General features: G+C 38.0%; 1 protein-coding gene across 4 annotated transcripts in view; it reads right to left on the bottom strand.

Moving 5' to 3' along the window:
• GAREM1 (GRB2 associated regulator of MAPK1 subtype 1) overlaps window positions 1-18395 on the bottom strand; it is a 200152-nt gene that overhangs the window by 20650 nt on the left and 161107 nt on the right. For all 4 annotated transcript variants that reach the window (XM_015121785.3, XM_015121787.3, XM_077975060.1 and 1 more), the window contains one exon: window positions 1728-2900. In XM_015121785.3, coding sequence (XP_014977271.2) covers window positions 1728-2900 — 1173 coding nt within the window. The remainder of the gene's footprint in view (window positions 1-1727; window positions 2901-18395) is intronic.

The raw sequence follows: 18395 nt of genomic DNA, 5'->3' as shown, positions 1-18395 counted from the left end.
GCTCTCACGCCCTGCAACAAAAGGCCAGAGGTGGGTCCTCTTAGGAAAGCTTTGCAGCAATGAGGGCTCTTTATGGACAGCTAAGCATGGAGCCTGGCACAAACTGCTGCCTGACACCCAGGGCTGTCCATGCCCTGGTGCCAGTCTCTCAGTCAGCACTGCCCATCCCTATTTAACTGCCCCACAGAACTCCTCGTTTTCCCTCGTACATGCTTAAAGCTGCCCCAGCTTCCAGCTCGTTGCTCATGCTGCTCTGTCCGGAATGTCCTTCTTTCTCATTTCTCTTCCAATTCAGGTACATTTTCTAAACGCATTTAAAATGTCACAATCTCCACGGAGGTTCCTCTCATTCATCCCCCGACTAGAAGTTTCTCTGTCGCCTCTGAATTCCCCATACATTCTCTCTCTCTCATCTTCCTATTGTTTATCACCTTTTAACTTGTATAACAGTCATTTCTTTTCATCTGTTACCTTCCCTGTAAAACTGAGAAGTGCGAGGGGCTAGAGTCCAGGTTTTCTTGATGCCTGTATTTCTAGCATCTAGCCTAGTAATTCCATAGTTTTAAAAAACCGGGTTCTGCACAGCCCCAGGGTTCTAGAAAGGTATCCTAAGATCACCTGGTAGGGGCAGAGTGGGCAGGGACCCAAGGAAGACCGCTTCCCCACAATATGTGCTTCAGTCAGATAGGTTTTGATTTGAACTCTTCTATATATTGGGATTCATATAATTCTTTTAAAAAGGATTCTTCTAGAGATAGAAAAAAGGAAGCCACTGTAACAGATATTGTCAAATAAATTAATAAAATTACACTTAGTACCTGTAGCCCTTTCTCCCTCAGGGATAACGAAATTCAATGATTAAAAATGAATAGCAAAGGTTCAGAGTGGCTGTCAGTCGAAGAACATGGTCAAAATAGAGGGCCCTTTCTTTTGTTCTAAACAGAACTGTACCAAAATTTTAGTTTTACATTAAAATCAAGCTCTGAATGAGTTACGTTTAAGGTGTTAAATAGAACTGCCCTGGCACCTGGTTCTGTGGGGGGGGGGGGTGTGTGTGTATACATTAGCACATCCACTATGCTTTGATCTCAAAGTAACTTCAGGGGTATAGGAGAGAGTTGTAAGTGAGGCTGCTGCCTCTTGATTTTCCTCTGCTTCCCCTCCCACCACCAAATAAATTTACTCCTCCTTCAGTCTTCCCCATCACAGTAAATGACAATAATATCCATTCTGTTGCCCAGGTTAAAAATCTAGGCGTTTTCTTTGATTGCTCTCTTTCTTTCATGCCCAACATCCAATTCACAAGTAAATATTGTTGGGTTTACCTGTGAAACAGTCTGAAGCAGTCATCCCTCTCTGCCAGCCACTACCAGCTGCCGCGGTTTAGGGCCTCACCACCTCACACCTACGTTACCGCAGTCGCCTCTTCTCTGCCTCCCACCTTCCACTCTCTCCTCCCTATAATCCATTCTCCGGGCAGCAGCAAAAGTCATGTTTAAAACTCTACTGTTAAAAACTCTCCAAGAGGTTCTCATTACACATAGAGTAAAACTGTAATTTCTAACTGGTCAAAATAATCAAGCTAGCATGTATATCTCACTCCAAACTAAACAAATTTGCTCACTCTGATAATCTTCAGTTGGGGAGTTTGAAGAAAATAAAGTAGTGGATGACGGAGCAGGGAGACAGTAAGACTGGCACCTCATTCAAAAACAGAAACGACTTACGGCTTCAGATTTGGGAGGCACTGGAGGTGGAGGTAGGGAAGTATCTGAAGATTTCATTGCTGCTCCCAGAGTCCCAGGGATGGGAAGAGGAGAAGTTGCACATTTAGATCGGACAGAACCTCTAAACTGATCACATCTGCTCTTCTCGCTTAGGGAGCGAGTGAGAGGCTGATGGCTGGGCTTGCCTTCCTCCAGCCACAGCTCTTCATAGGGAAGTTCTGACTTTCCCGGGAGGCCTGTTGATTCTTCACTAGCTTCTGGGAAAAGGTAGTCACTCCCACTATCTCCAGAGTCCTGGTAGGGCAGGATGTCATGAGGAAAGGGGGCCCAGTCTCCCCCCAGGTCCCTGCAACCATGAAGGTTCACCTCGCTGTTGCCATGGAGATTGTTGCCATACACACAGACCGAGAGTCGGTGGAAGGACTGAGTGAGCTCATCGCGGGCGTAGCTGAGGGAGTTGGGCACGTGGTTGTGGCCAGAGCACCGGCCCTTCTTGGGGCTCTTGCAGTCCTCATTCCAGTCGGTTTTCACATCACGGACAGCCCGTGAATACTCATCGATGTCGAACTGTTCTTGGCAGATACCTAGCCAGTGATGGACCAGGGTTTCGGGCCATCCCTCTCCCTTCACCAGGTGTTCTGGGAGGCTGAACTTGGGGACAGTCAAGTGCAAAGGAAAGTGCATGGGGAGGATCTTGTTGTTCCGCAGCACACAGCAAACCACCACCGTCTTGGTCTGGATGTTCACAAACTTATAGCGGTGCCCCTCACGGATGAAGTGGAGGTCGTATGGGTTTCTCGGTGGAGGGCTTGGCACAGTCACATTCACAGGAAGCCTGGTCTTCTCCACAATGTTGCGGATGGTGTGTTCGCCCTCTTGCATCTGAAGTTCCAGGGGACTTCGGGTGCTAAACCTGCCCTTGCACTGGAATGGAAGGCTAATGCTTTCGTTGGTCCGGTGATTCATGCAAATGAGGCATGGCATTTTGCCTTTTCCCAGCTTGCTGATGGAATTGAGCTTCCCAATCTTTTTGAAGATTGTGTTGAGTCGTGACTTTTCCTTGAATGTCTTTGCATAAAGGATTTCTGCTTGCCCCATTAGAGTGAGTTCATCCCCAGTACACAGGGTGATGTTGTAAACTTCAGTGTCTTCATTGCATTCACCTGAAGCAACCTACAATATAATAAAGCACATTTTAGGTTCATTTCCTTTGATCTACTCATGCAAAGAAGAACTTCCTATTAAGACCCACACAAATACATACACAGATGAAAATGCTGTGCTTTTCTTTAATACTAAATTTAGACACTTGGTTTTATTTTTATTATACTTATGTGGTTAACAATAACTACTATTTGTTCAAGATGATATTAGTCTAGAATTTTATAAACATCTCTTTTCTTTATATATGCAGAGTAGTCTATCATATGGATACTAACAGGGACATTGTAATTTTTTTTCTTTTTTAGTTATAAATGTTTTCATGAAGGCTGATGTAGAAAATTCCTTGTTTTCTATTATTTAAATTTAAAATTTTACTTTTTAAAATTTTACTAAATTTTTAAAATTTGAAATTGAGATAAAAACTTAAAAATGTGGTATTTCTCCATTTTTAAAAAATTATACATCCATTATTTAATTGGAAGAAATATTTAAAAATACAAATATAAAAATGAAGACCTTCTATGCTATCTTATCACTAAAGATAATCTGTCAAATATAAATAGAAAAAAGAAATAGAATTGATTCATCTATCTCAGAGATACAAACAGATACATATATACACAATTCTGTTACCTGAGTTTCTAACTGTATCCATTTCCCCAGGGCATATACTTCATCAATAGTAATACTAACCTAATGTATTCCATTTTGTATGAATGTGCATTATTTGACTAGCTCCCTACTCTAAAATAAAAATATAGATGGATTTTTTCCAATGTCTAGCAATTATAAATAGTACTGCAATGAACTTTTTTACAGCTCAATTATTTCCTTAGGATAAAGTACCAGAAAAACTGCAGGGACAAAAGCTATGCATATATTTGTTTTTTGGTTTTGTTTTGTTTTTGAAGACAAGGTCTTGCTGCCCAGGCTGGAGTGCAGTGGCATGATCATAGCTCACTACAGCCTTGACCTCCCAAGCTTAAGGAATCCTTCCACCTCAGCCTCCCGAGTAGCTGAGACTAAGGTGTGAGCCACCACCCCTGGCTAATATGCATATATTTGAAAGGTCTAATATGCACTGCCCACTGTGTTTTCATCAATGTTATACTTATTTATACTTTTATCACTTTATGAAATTATGACTCCCTATACTCATACTGAAGTTTATTTCATGTTTACCAGTATGAGAGATAAAGCATCCATGCTGAATTAATTTTTTTATTTTAAATATATTTATTGGTATATTCATTTTTCAGTATTTATCTAATTATTTAGATCTCTTACTGATTACTTTTTATGTAAATGAAAATGTAATTTATGCTATGCATTTTTCCATTTGTTGTTTGAATGGCAATTTTATAGCTTAACTATTAAAGTTGTCTTTTTTAAAATGTAGTCAATATTTTCAAAATTTCCTTTGTGATTTCATTCTTGGGTGCTATGTTTCTAGCCAAGATGATACAGATTCATGATTCTGAACCAGGAGTGATTGTACCCACTAGGGGGCAATGTTTGGAGACAGTTTTGATTGCCACGACTGGGGAAGCTGCTGTTTGCATCTAGTGGATAGAGGCCAGGGAAGCTGCTCAATATGCTATAATGCTCAGGACAGCTCCCCACAGCAAAGAATTAGCCAGTGCAAAAATCTCAGTGGTGCTGAGGTTGAGAAACGCTGGTATAATTGCCAGTGTTTTCTTTTAATACTTTGCTATGTAGCTCTATTTTTTTTTAAATCCGAACCCAACAGGGAACGTAACTCTATTTACTCTGGTGGATTATTTAAGGTAGGTTTGCATGTGTGTGTGTGTGTGTGTGTGTGTGTGTGTGTGTGTGTAAATTAACTGAGTGTTGAGTACACTTCCTAAATAGCCATCCCTTTCATCACTAATTTGAAGCGTCACTTTTATTGTATACTAATATTATATACTTTTGTATCATAAATGTAAAATATATAAAGTATTATATACTAAGTTCATAAAATACATTCAAATATATACCCATATTTGCATTTATTTGGGGGCCATTTATCTTAGTGACCTTTCTATTTTCCCACTTTAACTATATTGTTTTTAATTTGTCTTCATCTTACATTTTCAGATCTGATAACAGAAGCCCTGAATTGTGTTTATTCTGACTCAAAAAGTATGTGGATGGCAGAAAACAAGAGAAATAAAGTTAAAAGTCAAAGGACAGACTGAAATATTTGCAAAACATATCACAGATAAAGAGCTAATATCTCTAATATACAAGTAGCTTCTTAAAAGTAAGGACCTGAGAACATCCTGGCTAATGCAGTGAAACCTGTCTCTATTAAAAATACAAAAAAATTAGCAGGGCATGGTGGCACGCGACTGTAGTCCCAGCTACTTGGGAGGCTGAGGCAGGAGAATTGCTTGAACCTAGGATGCGGAGACTGCAGTGAGCTGAGATTGCGCCACTGCATTATTGCAGACTGGGTGACAAAGCGAGACTCTGTCTGAAAAAAAAGAAAAAAAGAAAAAAACAAAAACAAAAACAAAAATGTTGTAGAAAAATAGGCAAAATATATGAAAAATTAATTAACTAACAAGACGTACAATAGCTTTCAAACCTATGAAAATATGTTGAACTTCTCTCCTTATAAGAGAAATGCCAATTAAAATTATACTAAGATACCATTTCTCACCTAACACATTGATTAAAAATTCAGAAGCTTGACATCACACTCAGTTGGTAAGGCTATGGGGTAAAAAGGATCCTTGTCCATAGCTGGTGAGAATACAGCATGATACAACCTGTGTGGTGGGGAATTTGGCAATATCAAGCCAAATGACATATGCATTTATCCCTCCATCCAGCAATCTACATCTAGGAATTTACCCTGAAGATATTCCTCCAACAATATGAAAGTACACATGTATAAGGTTATTCATTGCAGCATTATTTGTCTTTGCAAAATATTGGAACTCATCTAAATGCTCAAATATAGGAGGCTGACTGAATAAACTATGGTACACACACTTCCTGGTACTATGCAAAAGACAATGAGAATAATGAATCCAAGGAATGGATATGAAATTACTTTCAAGAATATATTGTTAAATAAAAAAAAGCAAAGTGCAAAAAAAGTTTATACAGTATACTTTTTTTTTTGTTTAAGAAGAAAGGAAAAATTAGTATATACATTTTCTATTTTTGTTACAAAACAAAAACAAAAACAAGCACAAGGAAAAACAGAAAACAATGTAACTGGTTACTTACTGGAGCTAGGGACAAGGGAGGAAATGAAACCTTTCTGAGTATACCTTGCCACAGAGTTTTGACTTCAAGGATGTATGCTAATGTGCTACATATTTTAAAAATTAGGTCAACAAGAATTTTTTTTTAATTGTAAGTTCTGGGATATGTGTACAGAATGTTCAGGTTTGTTACATAGGTATACATGTGTTTCATGGTGGTTTGTGGCACCCATCAACCCATCATCTACATTAAGTATTTCTCCTAATGTTATCTTCTCTCCCTTAGACACCCCCCTCCAACAGGCCCCGGTGTGTGATGTTCTCCCTTGTGTCCATGTGATCTCATTGTTAACTCCCACTTATGAGTGAGGACATGCAGTGTTTGGTTTTCTGTTCCTGTGTTAATTTGCTGAGAATGATGGTTTCCAGCTTCATCCATGTCTCTGCAAAGGACATGAACTCATCCTTTTTTGTGGCTGCATAGTATTCCATGGTATATATGTGCCGCATTTATCCAGTCTATCACTGATGGGCATTTGGGTTGGTTCCAAGTTTTTGCTATTGTGAACAGTGCTGCAAAATAAATCTCCCTTTATAGTAGAATGATTTATAATCCTTTGGGTATATATCCAGTAAAGGGATTGCTGGGTCCAATGGTATTTCTGTTTCTAGATCCTTGAGTAATCGCCACACTGTCTTCCACAATGTTTGAGCTAATTTACACTCCCACCAACAGTGTAAAAGCGTTCCTATTTCTCCACACCCTTTCCAGCATCTGTTGTTTCCTGACTTTTAAATGACTGCCATTCTAACTGGCGTGAGATGGTATCTCATTGTGGTTTTTATTTGCATTTCTCTAATGACCAGTGATGATGAGCTTTTTTTTTCTTATGTTTGTTGGCCGCATAAATGCCTTCTTTTGAGAAGTGTTTGTTCATATCCTTCACCCACTTTTTGGTGGTTTTTTTTCTTGTAAATTTAAGTTATTTTAAAACTGAGTGCAAATGGAAACAAATGCAAAATTCAACTGTTTTTTAAATCAACAAAATAACCACTCTGGGGAAAGAGAAATAATCCAAGTAGCTTTGGAATGCTGTCTGATATGGTTTGGTTGTGACCCTAACTAAATCTCACCTTGACTTGTAATAATCCAGGTGAAGATAATTGAATCATGGGGGCGGTTTCCTCCAAGCTGTTCTCGTGCGAGTGAGTTCTCATGATAGTGAGTTCTCACGAGATATCATGGTTTTATTTCTTATTTTTTTTTATTTTTTTTTTGAGACGGAGTCTCGCTCTGTCGCCCAGGCTGGAGTGCAGTGGCCGGATCTCAGCTCACTGCAAGCTCCGCCTCCCGGGTTCGGGCCATTCTCCTGTCTCAGCCTCCTGAGTAGCTGGGACTACAGGCGCCCGCCACCTCGCCCGGCTAGTTTTTTGTATTTTTTAGTAGAGACGGGGTTTCACCGTGTTAGCCAGGATGGTCTCCATCTCCTGACCTAGTGATCCGCCCGTCTCGGCCTCCCAAAGTGCTGGGATTACAGGCTTGAGCCACCGTGCCCGGCCAATATCATGGTTTTATAAGGGGCTTGCCACATTGCTGGGCACTCATTCTTTCTCCTGTCACCCTGTGAAGAGGTACCTTTCTCCATGAGTGTAAGTTTCCGGAGGCCTCCCCAGCCATGCAGAACTGTAAGTCAATTAAATCTGTTTCCTTTATAAATTACCCAATCTTGAGCAGTTCTTTATAGAAGTGTGAGAACGGACTAATACACTTTGACCATATAATGCCAGTAGGGAAAAAACACCAATAAATACTCTGATCCTTTTGGTAGATTTGTTTTTCATAGGGATAAGGGTAGAACAACTCTGAATCAAATGTATGTGTATTGTAAGATTGAATGAATGGGTAAATATATTGATGTCTTGGGAGTACAGAGATTTCATTTTGGAAGGAGAGACAGAAACATGGAATGAAGAGCAGGAAAGGCAAGACAGAACTCCTTGGGGTTTGGATTGAAATTAGAGGTATCCATATTAACTCACACTTTTCAGCAGTTATACACACAGACACACATAAACACACACACACAAACACACACAGACACACATAAACACACACACACAAACACACACACACACAGACACACAAACGTATATCTTAGTTTTTTCCTTTCCAAGCAACCAGAAACCGCCCAAATCGTTCCCCACTAAAACGAACCAGGGGTCCCTGGAGAAATTATGAATTCCAAGGGTAGGGCAGAAATGGTACAAGGTGTGCTTGGAACATTTTGTCGTGCCAGAAAGTAAGGTGCTCATAAGATGATGAGAACATGCCAAAAAGACACAGCAACCAGCCTAAATGAGCTCCTACTGCTAAAATCTGGGACAATTTGAGCATCACAATAAATAAAGACCACAATGAATTATAATCTATTGAATAAACAGGAACACCTAAGTCCATGCTGATAGCAAAAAGATGACAAACAAGGAAGACTGGAAAATCATAATTTTGCAACTTATTATTTACTTCATTATTTATTACTATTATACTTTCTACTATTATAACTTTATTATAGTAAAAAATCATTTTATATAAGAATCATCAATAGATGCCAAATTTATAGGAGTTTGATTAAGGAGGTTATATGCATGGTCTTAGTGTCTTTTCCCAGAATGCTTAATCACTGCAAGGGGAGAAAAGTAACTATACAGTGGAGAATATACCTTGGACAGTACCTTGACCAGGTTATCAAATTTAGTATCACCAAAGAGAGGCATACTGACATCCTCTACCTCTGAATGTGACTTCCTGAGAAGTTCATGACCTTGCTTATGTACCATTCTAGCCAAAACTATTATGGAAATCTCATCATGAGGAAATATCAGACAAACCCAAACTGAGAAATATTCTATAAAATACCTGGTATATATTCTTAACAAAATGTCCATGCCAGAAAAGACAAAGAAAGGCTGAATAACTGTTCCAGATTAACATGAAATAAAGAGAAGTGAAAAGTAAAGCAATAAAGTACACTTTTGGGACATCCGGCCAACTTGGAATCAGGACTATAAATAAAAGTATTGTTATCACTGCTAATGTTCCTGAATATACTGTGTTTACATAAGAAAAAACCCTTATTCTTAGGAAATATACACTAATGTATTAAGGGGTAGGGGACATAATGCATTCAGAAAAAGGTAAGTTATATTACGCATGTGTGTATGTGTATATGGGTGGAGACTGGGGAAGCGGGTAAAACAAATGTGCTAAAAAGACAAAAGTTGGTGAATCTGGGTAAAGTGATAGGGTGTCCTCTTTTTATTCTTGCAACAATTCTTTAGAACTGAAATAATTTAAAAATGAAAGGTTGAAAAATGTGGCTTTTCCACATAAACTTTAGAATCATTTTGTCTATGGTTTGTAATGATAATTTTATTGTAGTACATTAAATCTACATGGTGTTTTGGCAAGAAGTGACATCATTGTAATAGCATTTCCAAAGAGGCACATAATTCTCATCATTTATTCAGATCTTTTATTTCCCTTATTAGTATTTAATTCTGCCTGCATTACCAACCCCTGGACACTGCTGTTGAGTCATAGTTGTTGAATACGTTTTACTGCTATTCTGCATGTCCAGTGTCTTACTGTAATAGTTCTTTTTTTCAGTTACTTCTCTTGGGATTAGGTGATTATATCTTACACAAATGATGAAAAATTTATCCTTATCCTTTCAATTTTCATCCATTCTCTCTCATAACAGAGTGGTGGTGGTGACAGTGAGCATTTTAGTGTTTCAGATTTTAATGAGAATATTGTCAGTGTTTTAATATAAAAATATGAGAAGTTTGTTTAAGATATTCTTAATCATGTAAGTAATGTCTTTCCAATACTAGTTTTCTAAAAGTTTCTACAAATAAAATTTTTAAAAGTTTTAATAAAATGTTGATTCTATATCCAATTAAGATGGTCATATGTTTATTTTTGTTGTTGTTGTTGTTTTGTTTTTGAGATGGAGTCTTGCTCTGTCACACAGGCTGGAGTGCAGTGGCATGATCTTGGCTCACTGCAACCTCTGCCTCCTGGGTTCAAGCAATTCTACTGCCTCAGCCTCCTGAGTAGCTGGGATTACAGGAGTGAGCCACCATGCCTGGCCCATATGTTCATTTTTCACTTCTCTAATACACTGATGATATAATAGATTCCCAAATATTTAAATAATTCTACATGCTTGAAATAATCTCTACATGATCATAGTACACTTAAGACAATATTGTATAATTCTCTGATAGTACCTGATCTATGATGTGGTCATCTTTGTCACAGATAAGACTGGCCTACAGTTTTACTATGCATGTTTTATCAGGTTTTGGTATCAGGCTTACATTAAACCTAAGCTTGAATTTTTTTCTCACGTTAATAAAAATGTCTGGGTAAAGTAACTGACAATATTCATACCACATACTGAGTGGCGATCAGCAATATGTGTTTAGAAAACTAGGAAAAGCAACCTTTGTAAATAATTTCTTACCTTCTATTCTAGGTCATCTCTGTATAATTTTAATCTTTGGAACAAATAATTTGTCAATCAACATTAGTACTGTAAAAAACAAACAGCTTTGTTGTTTCCATAGTGAAGTGAATTTCTCTGTAGGAGACATTATAAGTACAGAAATGACAGCACAATATTGTTTTAACGGGAATATATGCTGCTAAGGCTTAGAGTCCATTTTGGATGATTCAGATAAGTATTGCTATTATTTTTTAAACAAGATCTCAACCTAACTGTGTTTACTTTTAGTACTTCAGTATTCATCTGGTTCTAACATAGATGCTAGGGATCTAAATTCAAGCCTAGGAAGTTAAATAAATTTTACCTTTTTTTTTTTTTTTTTTTTGTGATGGAGTTTCGCTCTGTCGCCCAGGCTAGAGTGCAATGGTGTGATCTTGGCTCACTGCAACTTCCACCTCCTTGGCTCATGTGATTCTCCTGCCTCAGCTTCCCAAGCAGCTGTGACTACAGGCACGTGCCACCATGCTCAGCTAATTTTTGTATTTTTAGTAGAGATAGGGTCTCACCATATTGGCTAGGGTGGTCTTGAACTCCTGACCTTGTGATCCGCCCGCCTCAGCCTCCCAAAGTGCTGGGATTATAGGAATGAGTCACCGCGCCCGGGCGGCTTTTTATTTGGAATAATTTCAGATTTGCAGAAAAGTTACAAAGGCAGTACAGAAAGTTCCTGTATACCCTTTACTTAGCTTCTGTTAACATCTTATGTGACCATGGCATGTTTATCAAAACTAAGAAATTTACATTAGTACAATACTGTTACATAAAGTACAAGTTTTATTTGGATTTCACCAGTTTTTTCCCATGAGTGTCATTTTGATATCCCAGGATCAAGCCAGGATACTACATCGCCTCTAGTCCTCTGATCTGTGAATTTCTTGGCTTTGTTTCTAAGGCTTTGACAGTTTTGAAGAATATAGCTTAGGGTTTTTGTTTGTTTAGAGCTAATATATCATGTGTAAATGACAGTGCTTGACACATACAAGGGCTTTCCTTTTCCACAGGACCTGCAGTTTCAAGTTTTCAGTTATTATTATTATTTTTTTCTCAGCTTTTTTTTTTTTTTTTTTTTTTTTTTTTAAAGAGACTGGGTCTTGCTATGCTGCTCAAGCTGTATTTCAATTTCTGGGCTCAAGTGATCCTCCTGCCTCAGCCTCCCAAGTGGCTGTGACTAGAGGAACAGGCTGCTTTGCCTGGGTCCTGGTTTCAGTTATTTTATCTCTTGACTTAGGTCACCAAGAATCATCTGCTATCAATTTTAGCTTTTGGTTTATCCCTAAGGCTTTTACTTGCAACCAGCATCTAGTTAAACTTATAAAAATATAGATCAAAGGTCAGTAAACTACTACCCACAGTCCAAACCTAGCCCACGACTTGGTTCTGTAAATAAAGTTTTATTGGGACACTGCCACACCCATTCATTTATAAATAGTCTATAGCTGTTTATATGCTATGATGGCAGTGCTGAGTAGCTGCAACAGTGACTGTACAGCTTGCAAACTCTAAAATACACGCTCTCTGTTCCTTTACAGTAAAAGTTTGCTGATACTGGGTATAGATGGATGAAAAGAACCATGGCCTTTGGAAACTGACAGGTACAATACTATTAGCTAAACTACAAGCTGAGTTTGAATCTTGCCTTTACAGTGTAGTGACCACAGACAAAATGCTTTTAGTTTTTTGAGCCTTAGGTTCCTCACCTATAAAATGGAACACCACCATCTATTTTGCAGGCTAAGTGAATGTATGTAAACAAATGCTTACAGTGCTTGGCACATGGTAGGCTCTCAATAAATGGAGGCCATCGTTACCCTATTATTTTTATTAACAAACCATTTTACTTCTTTAAATTGTTTCACATTGCCTTTCACATCTCTGTATTTTCACATGGATTTCTAAGTTTTTGTTTCCTACTGTGTTCAAGCCCAAACCACTACTTCCAAGCATTATCCTTCTCTCTGTACTGAATACTGTTCATGTTTTTATTGACTATGTTATCCCAGAATAAAACTTAATGCCAGAATAGAGCCTGAAATATCATTACAATTATATCCCAAAGGATGTGAACATACGGAAATAATTCAAAATATACCATTTTAGAATAGTCTAGTCTGCAAAACTCTCAGCTGCACTGTTATACTTCCTTTTTATTAGAACTTTGTGAAAAACTTGGCGAGTCACCCATTTGAATAAAGATGGAGACAGGGATGGAGACAGGGATGAAGATGCAGACAGGGATCTGCAAACTAAAAAATACGTTTCTATCTGTTTAAATCAATATTTACTAAATTTTTCCTAATTTATCTTTATAAACATACACCTTCCAGAATTAAGAAATAAGTCTAGTGAAGTACTGCACAGCAAATGAACTGAAAGATAATGTTCACCAGTTTTTGAGACTCATATCAGACAGTACACATACAGAATAAGCAGATCAAAGTTATCCTTACTAAATGTCACTATCTGGGCACATTCAACAGTTTTGTCTACATTTTCGTGTAGGTGTGTACTTCTTAAGTAACTTACTCCTACTCTCATACATAAAAATGCGTCACATACGTGAGAACAATCTGCAATCCCATGCTTCCAACTCTGAAGTCATTATTAATGCTAACAATTAGCCCTGAATAAATTATAAAACTAACATACTGACCAAATTTTGTGGTCACTGCCAGTGACAGATGAAAAATCTCATAAATAACTTCTCTTTCCTTAGCAGTAGAGCCAAATCGTCTCCTCAGGTTTCTACAGATGTAATTTATTTGCATAATTTCTTTCCTCTTTTTTTAATAGCAAAAGAAACAATGCATTCTGTCTAAGTGCTTCCGTATGTGTGTCTGGTTAACATTTCCAGTTTCAGTGTTTCCTGAGAGGAAGTAATTCGAAGTGTGTTATCTAAACAACTCTAATAGGTCTAATCCAGGAAACTATCAGGGTTTTACTTTTTACTGCTCATAATGCCGCTCAGAATTAATATCCCATGGTCAAGAAACATTTTAAAACACTGACGTAAAATTTTAAGCTTGTGGACATGCACACATTCTCTCTCTCTCTCTCTGAAGGTTCTGGCAATAGGAAATCTGTTCTCTAACAATTGTTCTAATAACAATTGTTCAAACATGTAAGAGGTTAAAATTCCAACTCATAAGATAAAATCAGGAATGATCTGATTGATATATAGGTTATATAGACAATATTTGATTAGTATTATGTTATGTCTTCCCAAATTAAATTTTCATTACTCTTTATTTTAGGAAAATGACAGCAAATGAAAGAAAATTGCATTAAGAGTTAAGATAAATGTTAATCCTAGGGGTTTTATATATATATATATATATATATATATATATTTTTTTTTTTTTTTAACACAAAATAGGGCAAGAATGACAAGTACAATGGCAAAGGTTTCATTTGTGATGCCACAGCAGAGGGCTTGCCAACTGGTAGTTTTTCAGAGGGCCCAAAATCTCAGATGACAAAAAAAGCACAGCTATCTTCAAACATTGAAATAATTAACCTCGCAATTGTATCCAATTTATCATTCTGAATGGATCTTGAAAATAATGACATCTGACTCACCCTAAAGGAAACATATAATTTTGAAAAACTGGAAAATAAAAAGTGGCTATATCTAAATACATTCCATTTTCATTTTAAATATCCCTTTTCACATCTGACGAAATTCAGGTTGCGCAGGAATCAGTAATTTCTGACCTCTCTGGACCATAGCCAAGAACGAGGCAGCGAGCTAACCAAAACGATGGGATGTTGTTGACGTTAGGGCTTATGGTGAAAGCCTGTGAGGTCCTTAAATCAGTGTACTGATTCCTAAAACTCCACTAAACATGATTGCCAATGTACAGCCTTAGCAAAACTGAAGTGAAAAATTAAACTAAAAATAGGGACTGTTAAGAAAGATATTCTGAAAAAGACACAAGAGGCAAACAAGACAACAAACCTTTCAAGGTTTTTAAACAAAAAAATTTAAAAAAATTAAATTATGAGACCATAAAATATCAAATTCTCAGGGCTGATGGTCTTTACATATAAAGGCAAAAGTTATACTCATCTCAAGTGGGGCTGAGTGCTTTCATCAATTATAAAACCGGAGACAGTGGCAAGTTTAAATTTTGTTCAAGTACTGTCTTTAAGATAGTAGAAAATGTATTATAAAATACTGAAAGGAAATTATAGTCATTTTGGACAAAATTCTGTTAACATTCACAGTTACTCCAAAAACTGGCTAGTTAGAACTACTCATGCCCTAAAGACTCCAGAGAGTAGGTAGAAAATGCTGGAGCAAGTAATTCTTACCCATTTTGAAAAATCACAGGAAAAGATGGTCTCTCTGACATTATTATTAACTTAAAACGCATGATTCTTTTTCTGAATTCTTGAGATGGAAACTAAGAATCACATTTTAAACAAGGAATGGTGAGTTACAACTGAACTACACTCTGGAAACAAAACAAAAAACCCCGAAGAATACTAAATGTTTCAGTACTACTAGCTTGTATGATTTTACAGGACAACCACAGGATGGCCCATGTACGCAGAGCAAAGTCTACTAATAAACTATTTTTGTGTTTTCAAAGACAAAAAATGACCAGGAGGATGGCAGAGCATAAGTAGTTATAACAAGAGTAGAATCACAAGCGGCCCAGTCTGTAGTTTTTTCTGCTAAAATGAATAAAGAAAGTAACATAGGCAGGGCGCAGTGGCTCACACCTGTAATCCCAGCACTTTGGGAGGTCAAGGCAGGCAGATCACTTGAGATCGGGAGTTTGAGACTAGCCTGACCAACATGGAGAAACCCTGTCTCTACTAAAAATACAAAATTAGCCAGGCATGGTGGTGCATGCCGGTAATCCCAGCTACTCGGGAGGCTGAGGCAGGAGAATTGCTTGAACCCGGGAGACAGAGGTTGTGGTGAGTTGAGATTGCACCACTGCACTCCAGCCTGGGCAACAAGAGTGAAACTCCGTCTCCCCCCCGCCCCCCCAAAGAGAAGGCACAGTCTAACTGGTCAGCAGAAGTGAAAAGTCTTCATTTTTTCAGCACTTTTTCAGATGGCAACTTTTAAAAGTGTAACTAATATGTTAAAATAAAAGGCACATGGATTGCATCAAATCTACGACTTTAGAAAATATATTGGCTGCTTTTCAGTAACTTGGAAGTCTTGGAAGACATTCAGAGTTTGGTATCAAGTTGCATTAATCATATTAAACTTTAAAATCTGTGCTTCTTTATTCAGCAATGCATTTTAGTCATGTCGGTGTATCTTTAACACTGCTTCAAGCAACAATATAAGACCCCAACCTCTGGTCTGGCTGTTTTATTAATACTGGTTAGCACTCTAAAAATTGTGGGTTAAGACCTTATGGAGTTTGAAGGAGTTCATTCTGACATGTGATGTTTAAATTATCAGAAACTACATTGATATTGATAGAGTGAAAAGATCAAAATAAGTGTGAACAAATGTGAACATGAAAGAGCCAATCCTCTAAGATGGATCCTGAATGGCTAACCGGGTCTAAATTTAAAAGACAGCCAACCAACCATTTGCTGACTGGAGGTCACACATGTGCTCTGAGCTCCTGGAAAACCCATGCTTCCATTCAACTTTGGGACTTTCAGAGCTAATGCGAACCAACCAATTAGAACTCACCAGCCTCAGGCAATCAGGGCTCAGCAGCACTAACTAATTGTGTTTCAATCCTTCATTTGCTATATGGATCTGACTGAGAACTTGAGTGGGCACTGTTGCTATAAAACCCGGGACCCTTCCTTTGTTCTCTGAAATTGCATCTTCATTTTACACTGAAGGCTATCTCTCCACGGTCTGCAAACTGTTCACTGGAAGAGTCTTTCCTTCAAATTCCTATTTCAGAGAACTTTTGTTCATATAAGCTCCAAGATTTTATTTTTTAAATACTGGCATCATACTTTACTATTAATAAGATATAAAAAGGTACATGTATAACATTCATAAAAGCTGCCAAATCCTGTGTGTCAGACCATAAATGTTTCAGAAATACAAATGACAGGATTTTGGTTATACTGCACTACATGCCATAATGATTGAACATGTTTGTATTTTTTAAAAAGGACAATAAATTAAACTGTACAAGCTATTGTGTCAAAGTGAAAGTACATTCTGATCACAATCTTGGGCCTTATCTCAAATCCACAGAGTGTGATGGAGCAGAGAGGTGACTGGATTGTATTAGGAGACCTGGTTTCTATGTTGGGCTTTGCTGCTGAGTCATTTTGTGGCTTCACATGAATCAATGAAGTCAGCTAACACAGCTGTTTCTCAGTTTTCATATCTGCTAAAAGAAGTATGATTAGGCAACGTGGAAGGGCCTTTCCAGATCTCAAATGTGATGATTATAACAACTCAAAGTCTGTAAACTTCCTAGTCCTGTTGGATAATTTATATAGTATTTTATTATTTTACTCTTGGTCACGTTTCTTAGTATTGCAAGACTCTAGTTTTTTCACTTAAGTTCTCTGAAACTTATGTTTTCTCCAATTAAAAAGAGGCACCTCTGGGTATACATACACAATGGAATACCATTCAGCTTTAAAAAGGAGGAAAATCATGTTATCTGTGGCAACATGAATGAACCTGGAGGGTATTATGCTAAGCAAAATAAGCCAGGCACAGAAAGACAAATACCACAAGGTCTCATTTATATGTGGAAACTAAAAACATCACACTCATAGATACAGAGAGAATGGTGGCTGTGAGAGGCTGGAGAGTGGGGAGAATGGGAAGATGCTGGTCAAAGGGTACATGTTCCAGGTAGAATGGGGGAAAATAAGTATTGAGAGGTGATGGAAATGTTAATTAGCTTGATTCAACCATTCCACACTGTATACGTGTATCACAGCATCACTTTATCAATATCCAAAGAAAAGGTACCGCTGAAATCCTTCTCCCCACATCACAGTGGCTCTGCTGCTAGGCACTGACACCCCAGCCCACAGCAGGTACCAAAGCAGTTAATCAGAAGCTGATATGCTGGTGACAGGGCTGTCACCTCAGCTCCTGGCCAGACGATGCACACAGTACGGAAGTGGTTCTGAAGAGGTCGAGGCAGGCAGAGGCAGCGACTGTATACCACATCTGACTGAACTTCACATTCCTGAGGGGGTAACTTTCTCTAATGGAGACAATGTAAACTTGTTACTTTGCCTCTGGGGAAATCTATGCTGGAACAGCTGAAAGTATGGCTCTCACTAGCTAGCTGGAGCTAAAATAGCAACATTATAGTATCCAGATTAGGGTATTTGGGCTCTCAGACTTGAGAGTCGTAATTTTAATGTAGAAAGCTTCTGGATTACATCAGTGAAGACAGGATGCCTCGGACCCAGTGCCAAATCGAAGGCCACCCTTTTCACCCTCTCTCTATAACTGTCACAGTAAAGATAGAACTTAAATTAAAACTTAATTGGTTAGTCATTATTTTGATGGCAGGAAATGCAGGCGGGGTAAATTTTCTCATCTTTATTGGGCTGAGTTTGAAAGGCTGGAAGACATTTAAAATAATTCAGTAGTTAGTAGTGTAGTAAGGTCTCCAAAAAAGTATTTGAAGTGAAGGGGTATTTCGAAACCACAACAAAGAACAGCTACTATGTACTGAGTTGTTAACAGTAAGTCACTAGGGAGAAAGTATTACATAAAGAGTAAGCAGGCCAGGCATGGTGGC

This window comes from Macaca mulatta, chromosome 18 (assembly GCF_049350105.2).
Source record: "Macaca mulatta isolate MMU2019108-1 chromosome 18, T2T-MMU8v2.0, whole genome shotgun sequence".
NCBI lineage: Eukaryota > Metazoa > Chordata > Mammalia > Primates > Cercopithecidae > Macaca > Macaca mulatta.
This window is presented reverse-complemented; position numbering and strand designations above follow the sequence as displayed.